Source organism: Marmota flaviventris, chromosome 16 (assembly GCF_047511675.1).
Source record: "Marmota flaviventris isolate mMarFla1 chromosome 16, mMarFla1.hap1, whole genome shotgun sequence".
Classification (NCBI taxonomy): domain Eukaryota; kingdom Metazoa; phylum Chordata; class Mammalia; order Rodentia; family Sciuridae; genus Marmota; species Marmota flaviventris.
Window position 1 is genome coordinate 24,965,108 of NC_092513.1, and position 25,373 is coordinate 24,990,480.

Genomic DNA, 25,373 nt, shown 5'->3' on the forward strand with positions numbered 1-25,373 from the left:
CTAGATTGTCCTGCACCATTTAGAGCCACCTTTCCCATGTTTTCTTGCTGCTCACCTTCACTGTGTTCTAGGCCCCAGGCATGTTTCTCCACCTTTCTGTGTCATGGAGCCGGCCTAGCCAAGGCCCAGATACTGACTTCTAGATTTCCTAATTCTCTTTGTTAGTCCTTATGGCTATGAAAAAGTAAACAGATTGCATTATGTGTTTTCAAGTTTGTTGATGATACATTTGGGGATAACCGTGGAGCCAAGATTGTCGCGCTTGGAAGGGAAGCCACAGGACTGGCTCAGTACATCACGGATCATGCTTGGATCTCTGGGAAATATGGCCATGGGAGATACAGATTGAACTTCCTCCTCTTCACTCTAAAAATATTCTTTAGAATTGTGGATTTAGGGGTAAAGTTCGGTGCCACAGTGCTGGCCTAGCATGCTTTAGGCCCAGGTTTGATCCCCAGCACATCAAAAAAACAGAACAAAACAAAGAGTTATGGGATTTAAGTATGATTTTCTCCACATAGATTGGAGAAACATCACTGGCTTAGCAACCACAGGATTTCCATATACCACCAAGAGAAGGTTGTTCTTTTTTTTTTTTTTTTTTTGGCGGTGCTGAGGATTGAACCCTGGGCCTATACCCAGCCTGAGTAGGTTGTTCTTTCCAAAAGCAAAAAGAAAGGAAAAAAAAAAAAAAAAAAACCCTCTTCTGTCAAGGATGCAAAGGAATGTTGATTACCAGAGCCTAGTTTTTACCTCTTGCTCAGGAACAATCAAGGCATGATTTTCTAATAGTGTGGGTGATACCATTGGAGACTTAAAAAACTGTCAAGTGTGTTTACAGTTTAAATCCTAGGAGTGATCCAAGAAGATAGCTCCTGAGAAATTGAAGATTTCTTATCTCCATATCTGTCTTGATTGTAATTCTTTCCAGATATCTTTTGGACATCCTGTGGCAAAGTCTATGTCCCCACCTGATAAAATCACCCAGACTCCTTTACTTAGTGACACATCGTCTGGGCAAGTCAATGGGCAGACCTTCTGTCTCTGCTCTTGTCCCCCCATCTTCTATATGTCTTTACACATGTAATCCCAGCAAAAGTATCTCAAATATGGCAAACAACAACTCTAAACAAGATTCAGAATCTTCCTTGAACTCCTCTTCTTCTACCACCCTGGTTCATAAATTAGTCTTGGAAAAATTTTTACCATGAAGAAAGATTATCACAAACATAGTAGTTAGGTTTAACTCTCATTTTGAGGTCATATTCTTGCTTTTTTTTTTTTTTTTTTTTTTTTTGCTTTTTTTTTTAACCTTACTAAAACCTTGACAAGAGTCAAAGGTAAGGGACTAATAAAAATGGAACTTCTCAGCTTCTGTTTTATGCATTAGTCTAACCCATAACTATCTATAACTCATGAACTTGTTTAGGAGTTCATTTCCTTTTCATAATTTCATATGAAGTTTCATAACATATATGAAATATGACAGATGACCCTCTCTGTTAGCATTATTGGTTCATTATCTGTGAGCTGGATTTTCCTAGGTGAGACTTTCACAATGGTAGGATAGCAGGCAATTTGAGAAGTAAATTAATCTGTTAGACTGTTGTCCCCCAAATTCTAAATAGCACAGCTCACTTAATTCTTAGAGTACCATGGGCTAAATATTGCCTAAATAACTATAATGTATAGTTGATAAATATTGATCCCAAATAATTTTTACTAGTTATTTCATTAATTTCACTTAGTATACAGGGCCAAATTTTCCCAACATTTTATTTTATATGTAATTCTAACTTTGTCCACAGATAATTTCTACCCCTTTATTTGTTGTTTGCTAATTCATTTGCTTAGCAAATATCTGTTAAGCCTTTGGCAGTATTCTAAGTATTAGGGGAGCCCTGTTGTGGGCGGGTGGGATCCCTGCCCTCATGGAGCTTATATTCTAGTTAAAATTTCATCTCATAGAAATGCATTGGTTTCCTGAGAACTTGCTCTTGGCCAGGCGTCTGGGTCCTCCTTGTGACAGTGAGCCCACCATAGAAGGACAAATAGTTTCAGACATTCCTGGCTCTCCTCTGGGCCAACTTTCAGCAAAATAAGTTCTACAATAAACTCTACTTTTGTACCCCTCCTACCTCAGGATCAAAACATTCTGCCTTCCAGCCTCCTGAATTGGAGTTGGCACAAGGACAGTGACGAGGAGTTGACACAGCAAAGCTAATGACTTTTTAATTATAAATATCCTCAACCTGCTCTCTACTCATATTAGCAGATGAGCACACTTTTCACACCAGTCCTCGAGGCCACCTTCCCTGTACCCCACAAATGCAACTTCCAATTGCTGGCACACCACACTAACAGCTAGTCCAGGGAGAGCCATTAGCCTCATGCTCACAAGGTTCCCTGCACCGTCAGGTCCCCTTCCAGATGCCGCCTGCAGCAGAAGGGACTGTCGTTCCTTCTGCTCCAGGCTGCTCATCAGCCCCCAGAAAAGAGACATTGAAAACTAAAGACAGAAAAGCTGTCCTTCCCACGGCCCCTCACCTGGTAAGGAAGGGCCCAGCAGGGGCACATGCTCAGGCTTCGGACTCTCATGGGCTTCAAATTCTGGTTGGTTAAATGATGGCAAGCTTTTAGAGACCTTGTCATCTGGATGGGCTTTGACCTTATCCTGTACCTTTCCTACTTTGTAGAGGAGTCTTTTTTTCCCCAATATGGAAGCCATTAGTGTCACTTATAGATACTCAGAAATGGTGAAATTGCTTCTTGAACTCCAGGTGGCCTGGGCTTTCAGGGTGGTGTCTGCTACCTCATGGTTGTCCTCCTGATGGCAGCACGCTTCCAGAGAGCCCCCATGGGCCCTGTGTACCGCCAGTGCTGCATTCCTGGAATAAGAAGTGTCTTGTTCATCTTCTGAGAGCTGACATTATGGGCTTTTTAATTTTATCTTTGTCTTTCTTAATTTATAACTTCCAAGAAGTGGCCCTTCATGATTTTCTAAATTTTGAATTTACTTCTGGACTCTTTTTTAAAGAATTCATAGCCAGGTATGGTGGTATGCTGCTTAGGAGGCTGAGGCAGGAGGATTGTTCAAGGCCAGCCTAGGCAAAACTAGACCCCGTCAAGAGAATAAATAAATAAATTCACATAAAGTAGAATACTATATGTTCAGTGCTGTTATTCATTGACCAACCCACTCTTCTTTTTGCCAGGGCTTACAGTATTTGATACACTGTAACTTGTTCTATTGCACGTGGCAGAGTCTTCCCTATAGTCTTGCTCAACCAGTAATTCCACTGAGTGGATGTCATAGATGTTTCCTGATTGTTCAGTTCATTCTTTCCCCCAGTTTGTTATCCAAACCTGGCCCCATGTTAGCCAGAGCTAGCTGGGAGTCCACCCCCTTTCCCCATCTCAAGACACCCTCCCTGCTTGTTCCTGTTCCTCTTCCTAAATCTAAATAACACCATTGGAGCAGAGTATCACTCCTCTCCTTCCTCTGCAGCCCCAAATGCAGTACCACTGTATCATGACGCTCACCTACTTTTAGTTGAAGGAAGGACCAAAGTCACATGACAGTAATCTGTGGAGAGGACTGACAGGACTATCCACCACAAACCCTGCCTGTGCTGTGGACAGTGGCTTGGCCCATCCATCAGGGCACACCAGCTGCCAGCAGATCCCAGGCCACCTCATTGCCAATGGTCACCCGTCCACTTGTCTGTTCAGAGGCTTAATCCAGGCTTAAGTTTTTTAATGTGCTGTGTAGCTGTTTGATTTAAAATTGTATTAAGCTTCCTTGGAGCCATGCCAGGTGCTCGCTAGAGTTTCTGATGCTATCTGTATAACCTTTACGTGGAAGCTGGAAATCTCCACTGAACTTTTGTGGTAATATAATTATGACAGTTGTGCCCTACATCTGCTCACTGAACTTCCTGTGGGTTTTCATCAGATCGCATAACTGACAGCAGAGTCGGGCTGTGCGGCTCTTGGTCTGCTTGTTAGATCCAAGTCTCCGCCACTGAATCAGACCTCTGCTTTGTCTGAGCTGGGCGTCCGGATGTCCCACTGTGGTAGGTTGATTCACTGGAGCTGATAAAAATGTTCCGGCCACACTGAGAGTCTAACATTACCTCTGGCTCCAAAAATCAAAACAACAGGATTGTTGTAAGTAGCTTTGGATCAAGACCAAACTCCAAGCTTCAGAGATGGGTTTTCTCTCCTTGTTGGGCTGAGTCACAGGATAAGGACCTCAGAGAGGAATGGACGCCAAGGGCTCTCCCAGGTTAGCCTGGACTGACATTACCAGCACCCTGCCTTGTGCTGGCCAGTTCTAGCACTAGCTCTTGCCTTAACTGGCAAACCAAGGCCCCTCCTGCCCTAGCACCTCCTCTGCCTTCCCAGAGCAGCGCCCTGCAGCCCTAGAGTCCACAGGGGTCCTGAGAAGTCCAGGAGGGAAGATTGGGAGAGAAGCACTGGATGCATGTCGGAGCAGGGAGGGCCTAACAATCCCCACATGGCCCTCACCCAGGGTGTATTGCTGATGGATCAGAGACAAAGGCACTGTGGAGTAAGGAAGCTGGACCTCCTCAGCCCCACGGGATGGCATTATTGTTCTCCCCAGGCTTGCAAAGAAACAAAAAGGAAAGGCGACTTTTTCTGGGTTGCTGATTTGACTTTCAGACATGACATTTCTTGGACTGGGTCCCAACAAATGTGTCCCCGGTGTTCTTAGTGCTAAATAAAACCTTTTGTCTTTCTTTTCCTTGGCCTTCAGACTTCTAAGACATCTCAGAGAAGCACATGGTTGAAGGCTGTCTGTTTCAGTCTCCCTGCAGCTGCAGAGACTGACAGGCCATTTGGGGAAGGGGTTCAATTAAATGCAGCTTGGACCCAGCCTATCAGCAGCCTCGTCACATTCATCAGGTTGGCTGAAAGGCACTGTGGAAACTCTTATGATTTATGCCGACTTTTCACCCTTGCAGAGTGCTCCCAGGACACTGGTCTTGTAAACAATTCATTTCAGTAGAGGAAGCTCTTTGCCTTGTGTTTTCAGGTGTTAGCTTAGTGTACGCAGTTTGGTGAACAAGCCCTTGTTTTTCTTGCTTTTGTGCATGATTCTCCTTTCTGACTGTTCAAGTGCTAGTAAAAAGTTTCAAGCAAACAACCCAAGAAATACTAGCTCAGAGCTCAGTTGTTTACTCTGAGACATAGAGAGCTGGCGCTGTGGACTCAGGGATGTAAGCATGAGCTGTCTAGGTGTCCAAGCAATTTTCCACCAGTGGCACACACGTGGAAGAGATCCGTTTGGGAACCTTTCTATGAAAAGCGTCAGACCTTAACTAGCAGTACAATATTGACATATGTCAATAATATACCAGATGCTCCGAAGATCCCATCTTTGGGGGCTGAGGCTTGGAGCCCAGCCTGCTTACCTGTAAGCTCTCTAGGCCACAGAGCTTCTCAACAGCAACTTCATGCTGTTTTAAGCAGTTGAGGAACTTGACCTTTCAAGCCATCTATAGTCTATACCTAGGACAGCTCAGGAACACTCACTCCCTGCTGTGAAAGCTGTCTAAGCAGAAATCAGCAACCACTGGACCTCAGGGTTGCTTGACCTCAGCTGAGCCTAGGCCCCACCCATTCAGGCTTTTCTCGGGACCAGCCCAGCAGAGCCCAGAGGCAGACAGGGGATAAGAAATGTTTAGACCTTGCTGGGGTCATCTCATAAAGCCACACCCTGTCAGAACTGGAAGAAGCTCAGAGGCCTTCACTTTACACAGGGTAAGAAAGTCGCATTCTAGCAAAATGCTATGACTTGCCCCAAATTGCCCAGCCTAGCAGTAGCTGTCAGGGCAGAGCCCAGGCCTCCTGAGCCTGGGGCTCCAACAGAGCAGTCCCTTTATTTCACAATGTGGGCACTCACACTTGTGCACAAAGGTTAAGTACTATTGGTGGGGGGACATTAAAGCTCATCATCATTTGTTGAAAAACTTGGAAACCTGTACATGTTCTCAACAAGAGCACACTGGGTCCCTGGTGACTGGGACGCTGCAGGTGGAAGGTGTGACTTTCCTTTACCTCTGCCTCCACCACTTCTGGCTGTGGCCTCTGGCATGTTGCTTAACCTGGTTGAGCCTCACTTTCCCTTTCTCTACAACAGGGTTAATCATACTTGTCATGTGCAAATGTGAAGTCATTCATTCATTCAGTTCAGCAAACATTTCATGTCATTAGTATGGCAGGTGCTCGTGTGGTGGCCATCTTCCTAGAACCTGCATTCTCGTGGGGGAAACGCAGTACACAAGTAAACAAACTAACGGGAAATAAGCACCCATTGTGCTAAGTGCTGTGAACACAGTAAGGCAATGGGCTGTAAGGTCCCACTTTCTTTTTAATAAGGTGGCCACTAGTGAAACAGAATGTGCCAGGCATGTCATATAGGTGACTCCAGTCAAATGTCACTTCCCTGAGCTCCCTACTAGGTTTTCTCTATGAACTTCAAGCACAAGGCTCTGTGTCATCTCTGGTCAACTGCAGCCACCATATCCTCCAGCCCCATATAGCTCAGAGGGCGAGCTGCCACAACCCCAGCTCCTCCTCGGCTGTTGCTGAATGTACTACATAATGGGAAGATTGTGAACCTCTGGGTCACGGTCCTAATGTCAAGTACATAGTAGGATTGACCATCTTCTCCACATTACTTACAGTTATAAACCTGACTCAGGGCCTATTGCCTCCTGGTTGCGCCAAACTCTGAGACAGAGACAAGCAGTTCTTCAGATCTGCCTCCTTTCAGTGACTCGTTCATTTGTCACTTTTTCAAGTGTCTGGCACTATCTGTGGGCATGCAGCCACTAACAAAGCATGAAAATCTCATGGGCCAGGCCTTCTATGTAATGGGGTCATGGCTGTGATGTGTGGTTTTGCTTTCTCAGCGCTCCTCCTCAGCCTTCCACCACCACCCCCACCTCCTAGGACCTTGGGCTTGCCCCTCATCTCCCACCCACCTGTGACTGGGATCGCCAAACTGTGGTCTCTCCTGACAGAGCTGCCCTGGCACCAAAGGCTTTAGTAGGTCCCAGCTGCTCCTCAGGCTGCTAGGAGAATCATTCTGTGTCCAAGCTGGATTACATATATAGGTCAGGAATAAAATTAGGAAAAAAAATTTTTTTAATATTTTTTAGTTGTAGTTGGACACAATACCTTTATTTTATTTGTTTATTTTTTTTAATTGGCATAGGATATATAGTCGTCTTTTTTTTTTTTTTAGTCGTAGTTGGACACAATACCTTTATTTTACTTATTTATTTTTATGTGGTGCTGAGGATCAAATGCAGCGCCTCGCACGCATTAGGCGAGCTCTCTACCGCTGAGCCACAACCCCAGCCCCCAAATTAGAAAATTTTTACAGCCCAAAACCTGCTATAATGTAAGTGCCACTGTAGGCTGCTAAGCGGCTCACCTTCTCCCCTGTGGGACAGGACTGAGGAGTGCAGGCCCAGGGCACCTGCAAGGCTTTGAAGAGTGACCTTGAGCTAAGGCTATGGGGAAAGCTGCCCACTCCAATACTGTGGCCAGCGTCTCCCTCTTTAGTTCAAGGCCCAGGATTTGTGAGGGAGGGTCCTCATCTCCAGAATGACTCAACACTGCAGATGAGGTCCCAGCCTCATACACCACAGGATGTTTGCCTGAACATTGTCCGGCCCAAAGGAGGGGCTCTTGCTCAGCTGTGATAAGTCTCATCTTAGTCATATGCGCTGTTTGGGTCCCTCCTCAGCAAACTGTCAGCCAGACTGACATTAACTGACCAGAACTCACTGTGGGGTCACTCGTGCCACAAGTTATTTACATTTCCTGAGGATCCATTGTACAGCAAATGTCTTAAAAGCCTGGCGCTTCCAGCCTGTGACTGACTAGGGGAGGGGATTCTCCATTCACCACACCACTTACAAACTCCTGCTGCTCTTGCCTGTGCATGGAACTGGGAGATGATAAAATCATCTTGTTTTTGTTGCAGAAATTTCCAGAATTGAAATTCAAATATGTGGAAGAGGAGCAGCCCGAGGAGTTTTTCATCCCCTACGTCTGGTCTCTGGTCTACAACTCAGCAGTAGGCCTGTACTGGAACCCACAGGACGTCCAGCTGTTCACAATGGATTCTGACTGAGGCAGGACGCACCTCCCACCACCCCAGCCAAACAGCCCTGCTAGTTATTTTATTTCTGGGGAACAGAGGCAGACAGAATGCTCAGTGTGTCTTCTATCAGAGAGGATCACAAACGTGTTTCCCTCGCACACTTAGATTTGGAGAATTGATGCCAGTTGGCAGTAGATCACTCAGCTTAGATTGTAGTGCAAGGGGTTGGGGGCACACAACAATAATAAACATGAAAACCTGCTAGTCAACATGCAGTTTTATTTCTAAACCAAAAATCTAGAGCTTCCCAGGATCCTGATGCCCTAGGCACATAACAAACACAGCAGTACACACTATTTTTTTTGTTGTTGTCGTTAGCACATTTAAGACTTTGTTTTGGCCATGTAGGCACACATACCTGTGTGTGTGTGTGTGTGTGTGTGTGTGTGTGTGTGCGCGCGCGTGCGTGCACGTGCATGTGCACGCCTCTCAGCAGTCCACAGTGTCCTAAACACTGGCCTGGGCAGTGCAGCACTAACCTTTCAAGGCTCTTTGTCTTTCCCTCAAAGAAAGAAAAAGGCTCCTTTGGGGAGAGTTGGCCTCTGAACTACAGCTGGAGTTCAACTAGAGCGTCACACAGGTTAAGTGAATCTGCTCTGTATTCATCACCGGGAAAAGAAAAGCTTAATTTTGAAAGCAGTTGTTTTCCTTCAACCAGGCTAGTCAAAGCAAAAGGAGACTCATTTATTAATGCTATAATCCAGGCGAAATGAAAAACATGATTTTCTCTTTGTTTCTAATACTTTAAAAATGCTTTGGGGCCGTGAAAACTGTGGGTTTGGTCCTTGAGCTAGAGGAAGGGGCTTCTCTGAGGAACATGCCACTGAGCTCTGTTGAGCAGAATCGTGGTATGAGGACCATAGGACTGTCCTTTCAAGTCACACACTGTCCCTGGCCAGTCCCTGCCCAGTATAGACAAGGAGCCTAGTTTCACTGTCAAGAATGTGAAAAAGCGTCTGCAGGTTTCCTAATGGGAAGCGCCTGACCCAGATGAGGCTGGGCAGCTGCTTCAGCTGGCAGTCACCCCTTCAGTTCTTCAGGACCAGCGTCTCTATTCATTTTGGTCTGTCACATCCTCAGTCACCACACTTGATGTAAAGGATAAAACCATGCCAGCACTTCAGTGTACCTCTGTGTGGTTTCCACCTGTGAAAAGCCAGGGATGGGCCGTCCTTATTGGCTTTTGGCCTAGGAGCGTTCCCTTACCCTCATTTGGACAGGGTGAAGTGGAAGCCCCTGAGGCCGGATGACGAAGGGCCTGGAGAGGTGGGCACAGGAAGCAAATGCATCCCAGGGGCTGGCTCCTGGCCCTCCCAGAGATCCTCGCAGGGACTCAGCTGCTTCACATGACTGGGCCCGCCTCCCTCTCAGCACTTGTGTTGTCAGGCCCCTCTGTCCCCAAGAATGGCCATGGACTCCCCTCCTGTGGTCTGTGTGGGATCTCTGGCTGGTGCTGTGGCTCACACTTTCTCCTCAGTCCAGCTTTGGGGTGCAGGTGACCTGAAGGTGGAATGACTTGGTTGTCATTTGAGGTAGCATTATGCCTATTTCCTATGTGGGAAATGACTTACAGCTTTAATTTGTTTCCAAAGCATTCTAATTTGCTTTCTTTTCCTTTGAACAAACAGCATCAAAAAATAAAAAGGTTTTTAAGTGTTATGTGAAGCAGCTAATGTCTGTTAAGACCACAGAATTGTCCTCTGAGTCTGAAGGCTGGGCAGTGCCATGGAACAGCCATGACACAGGACTGATACAGGACTGTCAATCCATGTGGTGGGGAGCAGGGGGGAATATGGTCCCCAAGAGCCCAGACATCTTGATAAGAGCAAACTGCCACGGAACCCTTGACAAGAAACTGAGGGCCACTTCCTCAGGCCTCTAGGCTCCCTGAGTTCACCGGAGCCCTGGCTTCAGACGTGCCTCCCTCTCCTCCTCTCCAGCCTGCTACACAGCACAAGTGCTGAGGCCTAGCTCCCCTGGGGCAGCAGCCTCCACCACCTGGGCCCCCAGCATCAAGGCCTCTACCCACATCACTGCCTCAGCTTTGCAAAGCCACCCAGAGTTCTTTTCTTATTTTTGTGAAAGATTTATCACATGGCAATAAATTTAAGTGCTGTGCTTGAATTATGCTTGATTTTTTTTTTTTTTTTTTTTTTTTTTTTTTTGCCTGTGCTGGGATTGAACCTGGACCTTGAGCATGCTAGGCAAGTGCTCTGCCACTGAGCCACATCCCCTGCCCTGCTTGAATTCATTTTGAGTATTAATTTGCTTAGAAATCTTTTCATTTCCCCCAAAGTAAAAATGTGCAAAATGCAGCAACACAAGAGTTCAGATGGAAATTAACAGAATAGACAAGGTGGTTTTACCCGAGGCATGAAGCCATTATTGCATCTCGTCATTGTATCAACAAAGGATTCTGCCACGTATTTATTTCTAAAACAATGTGCCCCCTTTCAATTCCACCTTCTCATCAGAGTTCAGGCACTTTGCACAAAGCATCAGAATTCTAACTCTGGTCCCAACCACCACCTTTTGGGGCTGGTGTCATAGGGTAGAGGAACAACCTTGAACAGGACCTTAAGCAGGGCACACCAAAGAGGGCAAAGACCAGAAAGTAAAGAAAACAGGACCCTGGAATGGCAGCATAGGAGGCACACTGCTCACACACTTCTCTCTGGAGGGAAAGGCAGAGATGGAAAAGTGGAAGATGTAAAGAGGAGAGAACATAGGAGCAGCCTCAGACAGTGTTCGCCCCTCTCACTAGCACAGATTAAGGTATGTCTCCAAAAGAGGCATTCAGTGGAAGTGGGCTCTTAGGTGCTGAGTTTCTTAATATATCATTCTTGATTTGGGGGGCAGTGCCAGGGAATGAATGGAGAGGCACTTGGCCACTGAGCCACAACTCCAGCCCTATTTTATATTTTATTTAGAGACAGGGTCTCACTGAGTTGCTGAAACTGGCTTTGAACTCGTGATCTTCCTGCCTCAGCCTCCCAGCTGCTGTAAATAGAGGCATGCGCCACCGTACCCTCCTAATATATCATTCTTTAGGCACCATGCCATCCTTGAGACTCAGAAGAGCCAGGGTTTTGCACCAGGTATGGAGCCTGCATAACTGAGCTCCTTGCTCTGTGTGGCAGGCCATGAATTAGACTCAGGTGCTCTGGCTGAGGCTTCCCGGGCTCGTTCATGAAGTCAACCCTGCAGGTCTCTTGGTTCCCTCTTGGTACTTTGCCTGCTATTTCAGTAGTTGCCACTTGATATCAGGGACTGATCCTTGGGCCTTCCAAAGACAAATTCAGGGCTCCTCCAGTATCCATGATCTCCTGGAGTCAAGGAGGTCAGGGTTCTGTTCTCTGATGAACTAAGCTTTCTGTCAGTATGAAAAACTGAGCACACAATGCACAGTGAACAATGCATTTTTTTTCTTTTTTTAAAGAATTCTATTAAAGCACAAAATTTAATCATTAGGGTAGTCAGGGTCCCAAAGCAGAGCAAGGGAGACTCATCAGCAACCCCACCACTTGGTCAATGCTCCAACCACCACTTGATTTCACAAGGCAAATGTCAGCTACTGCGGGCCTAGCAAAGCCCAGGAGAAAAGCAGCCTGCCTTAGTGTGTTCTGTGGTGTGAGTAGCACACAGTAAGCGATTTGTAAAAAAAAAAAAATTATTACAATTTTGGAGTCTGGGAGGTCCAATATCAAGGTGACAGCATCTGGTGAGGCCTTCTTGCTGTTTCATCCCAATGCAAAAGGGCAGGGAGAGGGGAACCACTCCAAAAATCCTTCCTGAGAGGGCAGATCCTTTAGGGCCCACTGTCCTCTTAAAGTGCCCACCTCTTCATGCTGTTACAGTGGCAATTAACACCAGTTTTGGAGAGGACAAATGTTAAAACTATGACACAGCACCACACAGCTAAAGAGGTGAACTCTCACCACCCTGCTGGATGCCTCCCAACAAATTTGTATGGTTTTATTTTAGTTTGTTTGTTTGAGTTTTGACCAGATTTTGAAGCTGTCCTCAGCTGGAGGGTTTAGATTACCTCTATTACTTTGTCGAGAATAAACCTGGATACTAAAGCTCACCATCCACAGCAAACAATGCATTTTTTCTTTCTTTTTTTAAACCACCTCAGGATCTGAATGTAAATTAAAGTGAAACTAGATCACGAGTAACCTCTGGTACCTTCCCAAAGCACATGTAAATTCTCTCTGAAGAAAGTGAACATAACCCAACAAATATTGCTGGGAAAACTGAAAACCCATATGCAGCAAAATGAAACTAAACTCAACTCAAAGTGGATCAAGGACCTACGGATTAGACCAGAGATCCTGCACATAATAGAAGAAAAAGGAGGCCCGAATCTTCATGATGTCAGATTAGGCCCCAGCTTCCTTAATAAGATTCCTAAAACACAATAAATAAAATCAAGAATCAATAAATGGAATGGATTCAAACTAAAAGGCTTCTTCTCAGCAAAAGAATGAGGTGAAGAGAGAGCCTACGTTTTGGGAGCAAATTTTTGCCACATGCATGTCAGAGCACTGATCTCCAGGATATATAAAGAACTCAAAAAGCTTAACAACAGGGCTGGGGATGTGCTCAAGCGGTAGCGCGCTCGCCTGGCATGCGTGCGGCCCGGGTTCGATCCTCAGCACCACATACAAACAAAGATATTGTGTCCGCCGAGAACTAAAAAATAAATATTAAAATTCTCTCTCTCTCTCTCTCTCACTCTCTCTTTAAAAAAAAAAAAAAAGCTTAACAACAACAAAACAAACAACCCAATCAATAAATGGGCTAAGGAGCTGAACAGACACTTCTCAGAAGAAGATACACAATCGATCAACAAATATATGAAGAAATGTTCAGCACCTCTAGTACTTAGAGAAATGCAGATCATAACTATAAGATTTCATTTCACATCCGTCAGAATGGCAGAATACAAACAACAATAAGTGTTGTCAAGCATGTGGGGGAAAAGGCACACTCAACTTTGCTAGTGAGACTGCAAATTGATGCAACCAATCTGGAAATCAGTATGGAGATTCCTTAGAAAACTTGGAATGAAAGTTTTGACCCAGCTATCCCACCCCTTGGTCTATACCAAAGGACTTAAAAACAGCATACTATAGTAACACAGCCACATCGATGTTAATAGCAGCTCAATTCACAATAGCTAAACTGTGGAACGAACCTAGATGTCCTTCAATAGATGAATGGGTAAAGAAACTTAGGTATATATACACAATGAACCATTACTCAGCATTAAAAGAGAATAAAATTATGGCAATTTGCAGGTAAATAGATGGAGTTGGAGAATATCATGCTAGGGGAAGTAAGCCAATCCCAAAAAACCAAAGGCCGAATGTTCTCTCTGATAAGTGGATGCTGGATCCATAATGGCGGGAGGGGGCATGGGAAAAGTGGAGGAACTCTGATTGGGCAAAGGGGGAGGAGGGGTGGGGAAGAGAGGAGGCTTGGAGGCGAGAAAGATGGTGGAATAAGATGGACATCACTACCCTAAGTACACGTATGACTGCACATACAGTACAACACTATATCATGTACAACTGAGTACTGAAAAGTTGTGCTGCAATTGTATACAATGAATCAAAATGCATTCTGCTGTCATGGATACCTAATTAGAATAAATAAATAAATTATTTTTTTTTAAAAAGTGAACATAACCCAAGTTCTTTTTTTTAACATTTTTATAGTAGATGAACACAATACCTTTATTTTATTTTTATGTGGTGCTGAGATTGAACCCAATAAGTGCTTCACACATGCTAGCTAAGCGCTCTGCCAACTGAGTTATAACCCCAGCCCCCAAGTTCTTGAATTACATCTATAGTACTACAATCAGAAGGTTCAGGTATGGATGACCAAACAATATGAATCACTTGCATTTAAACCATTAGAGGGGGACACAAATATCCAGAAAGGCTCTAGATATGTTAGTCACTGCATTTTAAACAGCTATATTACCAAGAATTTCAGCAGAGAATTGGAGACTTTTTTAAGCTGGAAATACTATAATAAGAACTTAAACATAGTTCATTGGATGGATTTAAGAGCAGATTAGACATGACTATGAAGAGAATACACACAGTAAAAGAAATTGGGGGGTGTGAAGCAGAGTCAAGGACAGAAAATAGAGACTAAGGGGTAAAAGACATAAAGGGTACATGAGAATTTCTGATCAAAGTACAGTTGGAATCTCAAAAGTGTAGGAGCATGGGATCTTTAAAATAAACAGCTAAGGGGCTGGGGATGTGGCTCAAGCGGTAGCGCGCTCGCCTGGCATGCATGTGGCCCAGGTTCGATCCTCAGTACCACATACAAACAAAGATGTGTCCACCGAAAATTTAAAAATAAATATTTTTTAAAATTCTCTCTCTCTCTCTCTCTCTCTCTCTCTCTCCTCTTTCTGTCACTCTCTCTTTATCTAATTTAAAAAAAAAATTAAATAAAATAAACAGCTAAGAACTTTTCTAAAAACTCAAGTTATCAAGTCATGAATTGAAAAAGCCTTCCTATAAACCCCAAGTGGGATAAGAAAAAACACACAATCCACACCGAGATGCATCAGAGTAAATCCTCAAGCAAACAAAATATCCAGTCTGCTGGGAAAGGGTGGGCAGATGTAACCATCAAGGAGCAACATCTGGACTGACAGCCAGCTTCAGAGGAACAGTAGGGACAGTGAAATCCTGCCTTTTGAAATGCTGGAAGAAAATGATTGTCAACCTAAAAATTTCTAATCAGGGCACATATCCTTCAGGAATGAAGGAGAAATAAAAACATTTTTAGAGAAACAGCTGGAAGAATTAATTCATCAGCACACCTACCCTAAAGGAATACTAAAAGGGTGTTTTAAAGGCAGAAGTAAATGATCCCAAACATGGAGACAGAGCTTCAGGAAAGGTTTGACTAAGAAGAAAATGCACACAGTAAAAAAAATTAGGGGATGTGATGATTTGAAAGCAACAAAAAAGAGAAAGATGTAAACATTACATAAAACAATAATTCTGTCTTATGGAGATTTAAATATATGTAGGAATAAAATGCATGAGAGTAAAAGTAGGTGGGAAGACTCAGGTGGAGTGTGAGTGTTCTAAGACCCTTGAAACATCCAAGGAGGTAAAAACCCACTTAATATCAGACTTGGGTAAGTCAAGTATGCACAATGTAATAGTTGAGATGTTAGGAAGAGTATGAAACTTTCAACCCAATAAGGGGGATTGGAATAATCAATTCAGGGACCAGATTTAAGAGTTGCAAAAGATAAAAAAGGAAATAAGAAAAAGCAGAACAGGTGGAAAAATACAAAGCAAAATATTTGTGATAAACCCATTATTGCATCAAATGTAAATGAACTAATGCTCAAATGTTGACAAGGATTGTCGGGCTTGATTTTGTGTTATTTATAAGAGATTCCTTTAAAACGTGTGTTTAGAAATTATGAAAGAAAAATATGAAGAACCATATACACAACAAACAGTTAATTATAAAGAAAGTGGTATAAATATATGAAAGCAGATTTCATGGCCAAAAACAGAATTTTTTTTTTCTTTTTTCAGAAGTAAAAGGTTCAATTCAATTACAGGAAGAGGAACTAATACTAAATGTTTATGCACTTAATGATGTAATTTGAAAATAAATGAAATAATATGATAGAAATAAAAAGCAAATATGTAATGAGAGTCAGATTTTAACATGACTATTTTGATAATTTAAAACTAACATACAAAACTCAAGTCATAGAAGCTTTAAGCAATGCAATTAGCAAACTTGGCCAAATGCTGACCATAAAAGTCTCAACAAACTTTAAAAAATAAAAATAAAAAAGAAATATATTCTCTGACCACAACACAATTAAAGTGGAAATTGATTATTTTAAAATGTTATAATCCTCATATGTTTGGAAATTAGATTTCTATATCTGGTAAAGAAATCACAAAGGAAATTTGAAATATTTTGAATTGAAAAATAAGTACATACCAAATAACAAAAATAAGTACATACCAAAACTAATAGATAGGGTGGTATGTGCCTGTAATCCAGAGACAGCAGGAGAATTGCAGATTCAGGGCCAGCCTGGGCAGCTTAGCAGGACCTTGTGTCAAAAAACAAAACAGGCTAGGAACATAGCTCAGAGGTAAAGTGCCCCTGGGTTCAATCCCCGGTACCGAAACAAAAAATAAGGATAAAACAAATTATGGGAGGCAACTAAAACGGTGCTTAGAAATGTATTGTTAAATGCATGTGTTAGAAAAGAGAAAATGTTGAAAATCAGTAATCCACGCAACCATCTCAAAATTTAAAACACCCACGCTCACAGCAAATGAAACCCAAAAATAAAGATAAAAGCCAAAATTATTGATGCAGAAGAACACAAATATACAATAAAGAAAATCAGAAAAGTTAAAAGTTGTTTCTTTAAAAGGACTGAGGATTGAAAACCCCTAACAAAAGTGATTGAAGAAGAAATGGCATGGGAGAGAAGAGGAATAGCCAGTATCAGAAGAGGAAATGGTTGGATTCCTTCCGACCGTGCAGAAATTAAAAATATAGTATATTGCATTTGTCCATTTCCTGCTGGTATAACAGAATTCCACAGACTGAGTGGTTTATAAAGAAAATAAAAATTACTTCTCACCATTCAGAAGGCTAGGAAGTCCAACATCAGGATTTTGAGGGCCAACTTGTTACATCACGACATGGTAGAGAGCATGGGGTCGGGGGGCGTGAAGAATCTGGAGGCCAAACTTTATCCCTTCCTCAGGCCCTCTCCCTCCCAATGCAATGGCAATATATTTCAAAGTGTGCTTTGGAGGGGTCATTGAAACCATAGCAGTATGACACTGGTTCATTTTAAATCTAGATGAAATGATCTAGATTATAGTGTAAATTAATCAAATTGTACATTTTACATGCAGTTTTGATGTCAAATATTTCTCAGTGAAATTACTTTTAGATTGTTTTTTTAGGAAAATGAACAAATTCCTTTTAAAAAAAATCAAACCTCTCCAAAACATCCAGTGTGAGTGAAGATTTAGAGCAACAAAAATGGCATATATTGAATGTAGGAATATAAATGAAAAGTACTTGGGGAAACTTGGGCAGTACTACTGTAGTTGACAACAAGACCTTAGTAAAAAGTTGCTAAGACCTAGCAATCCCCGTGCTAGGAAGACACCCAAAAGAAATGCACGAATGTGCACTAGGAGACAGAATTTAAAAACTGGAAGCACCCCAGATGACTATCAACGCCAGAATGTATAAATAAAAGGCAGTGCAGTAGTCCCCCTTATCATTCTTTGAGGTTTCGGTTACCTCTGATATATTAATGAAAAATTCCAGTAATACATTTCTTAACAGTGTGATGAGAGCTCAGCACCTCCTGCTCCGGCTCCCCTGGATGTGATCACCCCTTTGTCCAGTACACCCACCTCCAGGGGTCCTTGAGGCTTCATCATCATCATCATCACTAGTAGTTATTTGCTCTTTTACAAATTCATTTTCTCAAAGAGAGTTTTCTTGAGTTTTCCAGAAGTTGCTTGGTGTGTGATATAGCAAGATCCAGTAGGGAAACTGACATGAGAATCCAGCTGTCTTCTATTAAGCCAGACACTATAGAAATCTGCAAAAATACAAAACTATTTCACTCTCCCTTCTCATAATTTTAAAGGGTTTTTATAAAAATACATTATTTGCATTAACATCATGTATTTATTGTTGTATTTTACTAAGTTGTTAAATATTTTTTTAATTTCTCAGTTTAATTTTTTTTATAAATATTGAAGACATAACCCACATGAACACATCTTTTTGGGGTCCTCAATAATTTTTAAGAGCACAAAAGGTGTGTTGAGTGTTGGGGATATAGCTCAGTTGGTAGAGTGCTTGCTTCACATGCATAAGGCCCTGGGTTCAATCCCCAGCACCACACACAGACACACACACACACACACACACACACACACACAGTGTGTTGATTCCAGAAACTTTGAGAACCACTGATCTAAGGGAAGTTATCTAGATGGTTCTGGTCTCTGGTCTCTGGTCTCAGACTTGCCCTGTGCAACCTTCTTATCAAAGTTTTTTGGTTTTTGTTTTGTTTTGCTTTTGCTTTGGATGAAATTTTAGAAAAAAAAAAATGTCCTCTAGACCTGTGAATGACATGAAATTGGGAGATGATAGAGGGAAAATCCAAAAAGAGCAACAGGCTGATTTTATGAAATGAAATGTAGCAGGAGTAACTGCAAAGCTCAACCTTTGGGTTCAAAAGTTTGGGTTTAATAAAACCAGTTTCTCTGAGTTGTTTTACATGGGGCGATGTTTGAAGGTAATGTCGTAGATTGAGGGCAGCCCACAATAAGGGTGGTTACAGTGCTTACTGTTGATAAATCCACCTTCTGTCTACCTGAAAGTGCCTTTATTTTGCCTTCACTGTTGGAGGTCATCTTACTGCATACAGAATTTCAGGTGGAGTCTTCCCCTATACGGCTCAGCTGTAGAGTCAGTGGCTTCAATTAGTAGCAAATTAAGGTGCTCCCTTCTCTCTGGGATTCTTTTCCTCCACTTCCAGCCACATTGGCCACCCAGACCCACAATCTCTGAGTGCAGTAAGACTGACTACTCAAACTCCGCGCCATCTTGGGAGCTGGAGAGACCGTGGAGACTGTGAGGGACTGAGATTCCCCTTACTGTCTCTGCCTTTGTCCATCCAACAAACAGCACCATGCTCCCTCTTCAAGGAAGATAAGCCCAAGTCCCAGCCTGTTGCTGCTCCCAGCCCTGTGTCTGCTTCCTTCCTCAATACAGGAGGCAACTCTCTGACCCAATTATTTTCCACCCTATGCCAAGGGCCACCAGCCTCTCACCCACAGTGGGTGGAGCCTCATCCACCACCTCATTTAGTGGATGAGACTAAACCGGTGGTACATTTGTGGTGGTGGTATTTGTGGCAAGCACGTAAGCTTCTTGAGTTGACTTAGGCAGAAAATGATTTATTTCTGGGTATTAAATAACTGCCCAATTGGGGGCGGCGGGGCGGGGAGGGGAAGGGACCTCAGCTTGGATGACACACGGCCAGTAGAAATGCCAGTGGCTCCCCAGGACTGAAAACTTGGTCCCATTCAGCACCCAGCATCTATCGGTGCAGTGACAGCCCAGTCTCTAAACTCTGCCCACAGTGGCCCCAGAGGAACCAAGTGCCACACTTCTCCCTAATGCCTGTTACCTATTACCCCTGATACTCACTCCCCCTTTCAAGTCTCAGCCAGGCGACTCTAGGAGGGGAGAATGCCAGCTGTAGGGGAGCCAGAGATGCCTTCTGCTTTCCAGCCTCTAGTGCCAGGAAGCCCCCTGCTTGGGACCCCTGAAGCCCAGCTGTGGCGTCTGTCACTGGACTTCAGGCTGTTGTTAGAGTCGCGTTTTTGTTTTTGTTTTTGTTTTAACCAGGAATTCGACCCAGGGGCACTTAACCATTGAGCCACATCTCTAGCCCTTTGTTTTAAATAAATATTTTATTTAGAGACGGGGTCTCACTAAGTTGCTTAGAGTCTCACTAAGCTGCTGAGGCTGGCTTTGAATTCACGATCCTCCCGCCTCAGTCTTCAGAGCTGCTGAGATTACAGACATGCGCCACCACACCCAGCTGTTTTTTGGATCTTAAGTGATATACTATCGAGAGCATGGAGAATATAAATTCTCTGAGAGCAGAGACCTTGTGATTCTTACAAATCTACATCCTGTGCGCACAACAGCATCTGACCTCAAGAAGTATTTATTAGCCCCGTGCAGTGGCGCACAGCAGGAGGATCACAAGTTCAAGGCCAATCTGGGCCAAGGATGTAGCTTAGTGATAAAGTGCCCCAGTACAGAAAAAAAGCATCTATTGACTAATACCAGTATTTAGCACCGTTTCTAAAAATGACAAGCATCCAATAAATAATAACTTGCATTATCATACATGATAGGAAACCCCAGCAAAGGCTAATACAGCAGCTCAGTGCCATCTTAACAGAACCAAGCTCTGCTCATCTATAGTTTGACAGCCTCTGGCCAGGTCCCCTCGGAGTCACAAGAAGGCTGCCACAGTTCCTGGGGTTTCCATCAAGACAAGATCTCATCCAGAGCACAGTGTGGAGTGGGGTTCTCTCCCAGAAGCCCCCTCACATTTCCATGCCCAGTTCCTAAACCAATATTGGCAAGGAGAGGGATCCATTGTTGTGGCAAACTAGTCAGGTTCTGGAGCCAGGCTACATGGAGTAAATCTCAGAATGTGTAAGCCAGGCTATTCTTGGAGGAAGGGAGAGGCAGGGTGGCCAGGGAACCATGTAGAAATCAGGTCTTCATGCAGTGACAGTGCAAGGATCTTAATGAAAACCCCAGCCAGAGATGCCTGGATCCCAGCTCCCAGGCCCTATTGTTGGAACACCAAGGGACAGTTCCCAGGGTGGAGGCCAGTCTGCCTGTGGGGGGCCTGGAGCCATGAGGGAGAGATGAGCCCACGGCATCCACAGCCACCTCATGGCCGGCCCAGCCCATGCTCCTCAGGGCTCCGTGAGCACCCCTGCAGGACGCACAGCGGCCGCTCCATCTCCCAGGTCTGCTTAATAGGAATCAAGAGTTGGGTGGGAGCAAACAATTCATGCCAACCCGAGCCCTCAAGGACATGCCTGTCCTTGCCATGGCACAGCTCCCCAGCCCATCCCAGCTCCTGAGGGGCCCATCTAGCCTAAGTGGGGAAGTCTGCCCTCAGGGACAACACAGTGGAGCCCTCAACCTGCAAGTGTTGTCCTGGCTTCCAGTCCTGGAGCCCAGCATCCTGTGGTCTTGTGCATTCGGCAGGGAGAGGCCCTGTGGGAGGGGTCTGGCTGCAGTCCCCACACACACACCTGCTCACACTCTGCCCACTCACTCCCCCTCCTCTTCTCCCTGGCCCGTTGCAGTCCCCCGAGTTCAGCAGCTGCCTTTGTCACGCAGCCTGGTCCAAACTGATAAGATGCTGTCCTCTGGGTCCCTAGGACCCAGGGCTGGGGGCCTCCAATTTCAAACACCAGCCGCTGACACTCACACGCTCGGCCCCCTCAGGGGACACCGTGGCTAGGACAGACATCAGCATGCTTCCCCGCAACCCCCAAACCCTGGGAAACCTGGCCTCAGAGCAGCCCACCTGGCTGCCTGGTGGGCACCTGCAGGTCCAGGTCTGCCCTCAGATCTCTGGAGCCTTAAATCCCTGGTGTGTAATAAGAATGACATGCCCAGGGGCAGGGCCACAGGAGTAGGAGGGAAAGGTGTGAAGTGCCCAGTGGGGGCTCCCAGACAAGAGGGAGCTGCATGGGGCAGCTCTCCCTGCAGGCTGCCGGGAATGTGGGTCCGAACCTGGACTCACCTGCAACCCCATAGAGGGGACGGCTTCCCTTTGGGTCCACTGAAAGGATGGGATAGGGGACAGGTGGCGGTGAGGGAACCTAAGCTCAGCCCCAGAGCCTGGCAGAGTGGGACCCTGTGGTGGGGGCTGTCTTTTGGGGGACGGGGCAGAAGGTTCAGAAGAAACTCTACATATGTCCTGGCCACCTCTGAGGAAGACTCAGCCTGCTGACCCAGCTTAAATCCAGCCTCCTCCAGGAAGCCATCCTGGGCCAGCCCAGCCTGCGTCCTCCCTGCCTGGGCTCCCATGGCTTGGCCACAACTCCCTGGTTCCCCAACAGGAACTGGCAGCTCCTCCCACCTCAGGGTGGGCAAGCCTCCTCTCTGGCCACCAGGGTCCAGCAGCCCCTCAGAGCAGCCTGGGATCTGCAGGTGGATCATTATCCCCACTGCACAGACAGGAGCCTGAGGCACACACAGTGCGGCCCTCTCACTGCGCATCTGCCTCCGCACACTCTCCCCATCTGCCCTGCCACCTGAGGGAGTGTCGGGCTTGGGCTCTGAGTCAGGGCGGCACCATGGGGACTGAGTCAGGACCTTTGGATGAGGGATGCAGGCCTGGGGCTGGAGGAGGCCCAAGGGTCTGCTGGTGAAGGGAACAGAGAGGAGGCACCACACAGGGACATTCACATCCAGCACAAGCCCCAATCCAGATGACGCAGGCAGAGTAGAAGGGGCCCAGGGTAGGGAGAACACCCCCAAAACAGCCCTTGCTCTCAGGGAGCAGGAGGCCCAGACCCAGCCTCCCCCTCAGTCCAGAGACCAGGAAACCAGATGTCGGCTGAGGCAGCCATTCCAAAACGCACACATCTTCAAAGAGGGCCATTTTCCATATCCTTTGGGCAATTTTAGAACAAGTCTGTAAAACTGGAATTTTAATGGATGACATATTTGTGTGTGCGCATGTGTGTGTGCCCTTGGGTGGCTCTGGAGCTACGGCATCTTAGGAGGTGGGGTGCCAGTTCTTAAAGGACAGCCGGGGTCACTTCCAGATTCTCTGTTGGTGCAAAGGAGCTGAACCTTCAGGAACTGAGGGTGGGCAGGTGGTGGAACTTTGATGCTGAGGTGGGTGTGACTCGCCCTGAGGCTGGGTGGGGGGTGGGAGGCGCAGCCCATCTGAAATCCCTGTCACCAGCCACCCAACATGCCCTCCTCCTGTCTTGACTTGGAATCCAGGTGTGTTCGTGTGCTGAGGCCACCCTAAGACGCCCCGCAGATGGGGGAGGGGTGGTTCAAACGACAGTATCTATTTCCTCATGGCTCTGGAAGCTGAAGCCCACAGTCAAGATGTCGGTAGCCTTGGTTTCTTCTGAGGCCTCTCTCCCTGGCTTGCCCAGGGCTGCCTTCCTCCTGTGTCCTCCCCTGTCTTCCCTCCCTGTGTGTTTTTGTCCTAATCTCTTCTTGCTCAAAGGACGTAAGTGGAGGCTGGGGACATGGCTCAGTGGTAGAGCTTTTGCCTGGCTCGTGTGAGACCCTGCATCAAAAAGCCAACTAACAGAAGGCTACCAGTCAGATAGGATTAAGGCTCCACCCCAGTGACCGTATTTTGCCTCAATGACCTGTCACTCTCTCCAGGGACAGTCCCATTCTCGGGACTGGGGGTTGACTTCCCTGAATTTGAGGGACGCAGTTCTGCCCATAACCCCAGATGCCACCCTGCGTTGCCCCGTTTGGCCTGACCTTCCCCACCTTCATGTCTAACTGCATCTCCTTGCTTTCCTCTTCCTTTAGCCCCCCAAACACACACACACACCCCAACACCCACACTCAAATGGACACACTCACCCAAGGCAGGCCTGCAGCCCTCAGGCTCCCATGTAGGAAACTGGACACCCCTCCTGCTCTGGAGCCCTCAGACTCTGCTGGCCCTAGATGCCGAGGTCATGCCCTAAATGGAGTCCCCTGTGGGTCTATTCTGCTCTCAGCCCCTCAAGGGAATCTCCCAGCCCCACCACCACAGGCCCCACTGCCCCCACTACTTGCCCATGGCTCTTGACCTCCAGACCCTTCTTCTGCTTATTAGTTTGTTAGCATCTGTCCACAGGGACAGCTCCAGGAGAGCACAGCAGACCCCAGAACAAGCTCAAGGACATTTCCATCCTCTGCCACAGAATGGCCAACTCACCCCAAGGAGTCCCGGGAGGCCACTGTCCTCACACAAGGCAGAGTCAGATCTAACAAGCAAAGGGGGCAAGAGCAAGGGCCTAGGGACTGTGGGCTCTGCGTTTCCACTCAGGGGTGAACTCACTTGCCAATGGTCAGCAAAACCATCAGCACTGGGCCCTTGAGCAGGCCGGCGGAGACAGCAAAAGAAAAACAGCAGTTACCTTCAGATAAGGCTGCGCGGGGACAACAGGAGGAGCCACAGCCCTCTGCCTAGACTGATGGCACCAGTCTCCCTGTGTGTGTGTGTGATAATCAGCGTCATCACATAACCCATGGCCTTCCCAGTTCTGTGGGCCCCAGTGTCCAGGCCGGGCATGGGGAGTGATTTGATGGCAGGAACTAGGCCACAGGAAGTCTGGGAGGGGAGGCAGGGATAGAGGGAAGAGGACGCAGCTGTTGATTTGGGTCCAGGGGCCTTTGGAGACATGGAATTGCAGCCCTGTGTGTGGGAGATAAGAATAAGACGACAGAAACCCTGCGGGACACCCACATTCAAGGAGCATTTGACAGACAGGAGCCCCATGAAGGGACCAAGGCTTCGGCAGTGAGAGAGAGGCCAGGAGGAAAAGAATGTCACAGAAGCCAAGAGCCAGGGTGTTTTCCAGAAGGCCCGAATGGTGGCCAAAAGGTGAAGAAGAAAGGCCATGCAGAAATGAGCCCGTTGAATTTAGCCACCTGGAAGTCCTGGGCCAGTGTGTTGAAGGGGTTTCGGTGACAGAGCAGGGCCAGGAGCAGATGGCAGCTGTTCCATTTATCTGGTACTGCACCTCAGATACCGCCAAAAACTTGGTGGCTTCAAACAGCCACTGTCCAGAGTTTGGATCAGAAGGTTGACAGGGCACAGCAGGAATGGCTCATGCCCGCCCATGATGTCTGGGGCTTGCAGGCAAGTCACCAAAGCTGGGTCACTCAACGCCAAGGTCAAAATGCCCAGGAGGTGCCTTCAGCCGACTGGGATCGGAAGTGGGCTGTCTGCAGGCTCAGCTGGGCTGAGGGCTGGAGCCGCGGCTCTTGGCCTGGGCTTCTTCACAGCCGCAGCCTCAGCGGAGAGGGACACAGACTTAGCAGCTCAGGGATCCAAGCAAGTGTCCCTGTAAAGCAGAAGCTACTTCACCAACTCCCTCTGGAAACTTGAAAGGGGAAGGTGGGGACACTAGAGGCACCTTAAGAACTCGGCCCCTGGGCTGGGGATGTGGCTCAAGCGGTAGCGCGCTCGCCTGGCATGCGTGCGGCCCGGGTTCGATCCTCAGCACCACATACAAACAAAGATGTTGTGTCCGCCGAAAACTAAAAAAAATAAATAAATATTAAAAAAAAATTCTCTCTCTCTCTTTCTCTTTCTCTAAAAAAAAAAAAAAAAAAACTCAGCCCCTGGAAACAGACAGCCTGGACTGACTACGGGGACCTCTCAAATCCTTATGTATAAAATAGCATAATAATTGATCTACACACAACGCTGTCACAAACATTAAGCCTGTGCCCAAAGTGGCACGCTCAGAGCAGGTCTGATGCCTTCAGTCTGCTTCGAATTGGTTGACACCCAATAATGGGCAGG

General features: G+C 46.1%; 1 protein-coding gene and 1 long non-coding RNA gene across 7 annotated transcripts in view; one reads left to right on the forward strand and one right to left on the reverse strand.

Annotated features, from left to right (window-relative positions):
• The window catches only part of Dym (dymeclin), a 345,904-nt gene extending 336,042 nt beyond the window's left edge, over positions 1–9,862 (forward strand). For both annotated transcript variants that reach the window (XM_027948972.2, XM_027948971.2), the window contains exon 17: positions 8,024–9,862. In XM_027948972.2, coding sequence (XP_027804773.1) covers positions 8,024–8,173 — 150 coding nt within the window. In that variant the 3' untranslated portion in view covers positions 8,174–9,862. The remainder of the gene's footprint in view (positions 1–8,023) is intronic.
• The window catches only part of LOC114103321 (uncharacterized), a 71,944-nt gene extending 47,691 nt beyond the window's left edge, over positions 1–24,253 (reverse strand). For 3 of the 5 annotated variants that reach the window (XR_004618660.2, XR_003584650.3, XR_004618659.2), the window contains exons 1-3: positions 23,778–23,921; positions 17,665–17,855; positions 16,238–16,328 (exon numbers count right to left, since the gene is read on the reverse strand). This is a non-coding gene — a long non-coding RNA (uncharacterized lncRNA). Of the gene's footprint in view, positions 1–16,237; positions 16,329–17,664; positions 17,856–23,777; positions 23,947–23,979 lie in introns of those variants that run through there. The other 2 variants (XR_011704803.1, XR_011704804.1) reach the window with 2 other exon arrangements.
• Between the last annotated feature and the right edge of the window lie 1,120 nt (positions 24,254–25,373).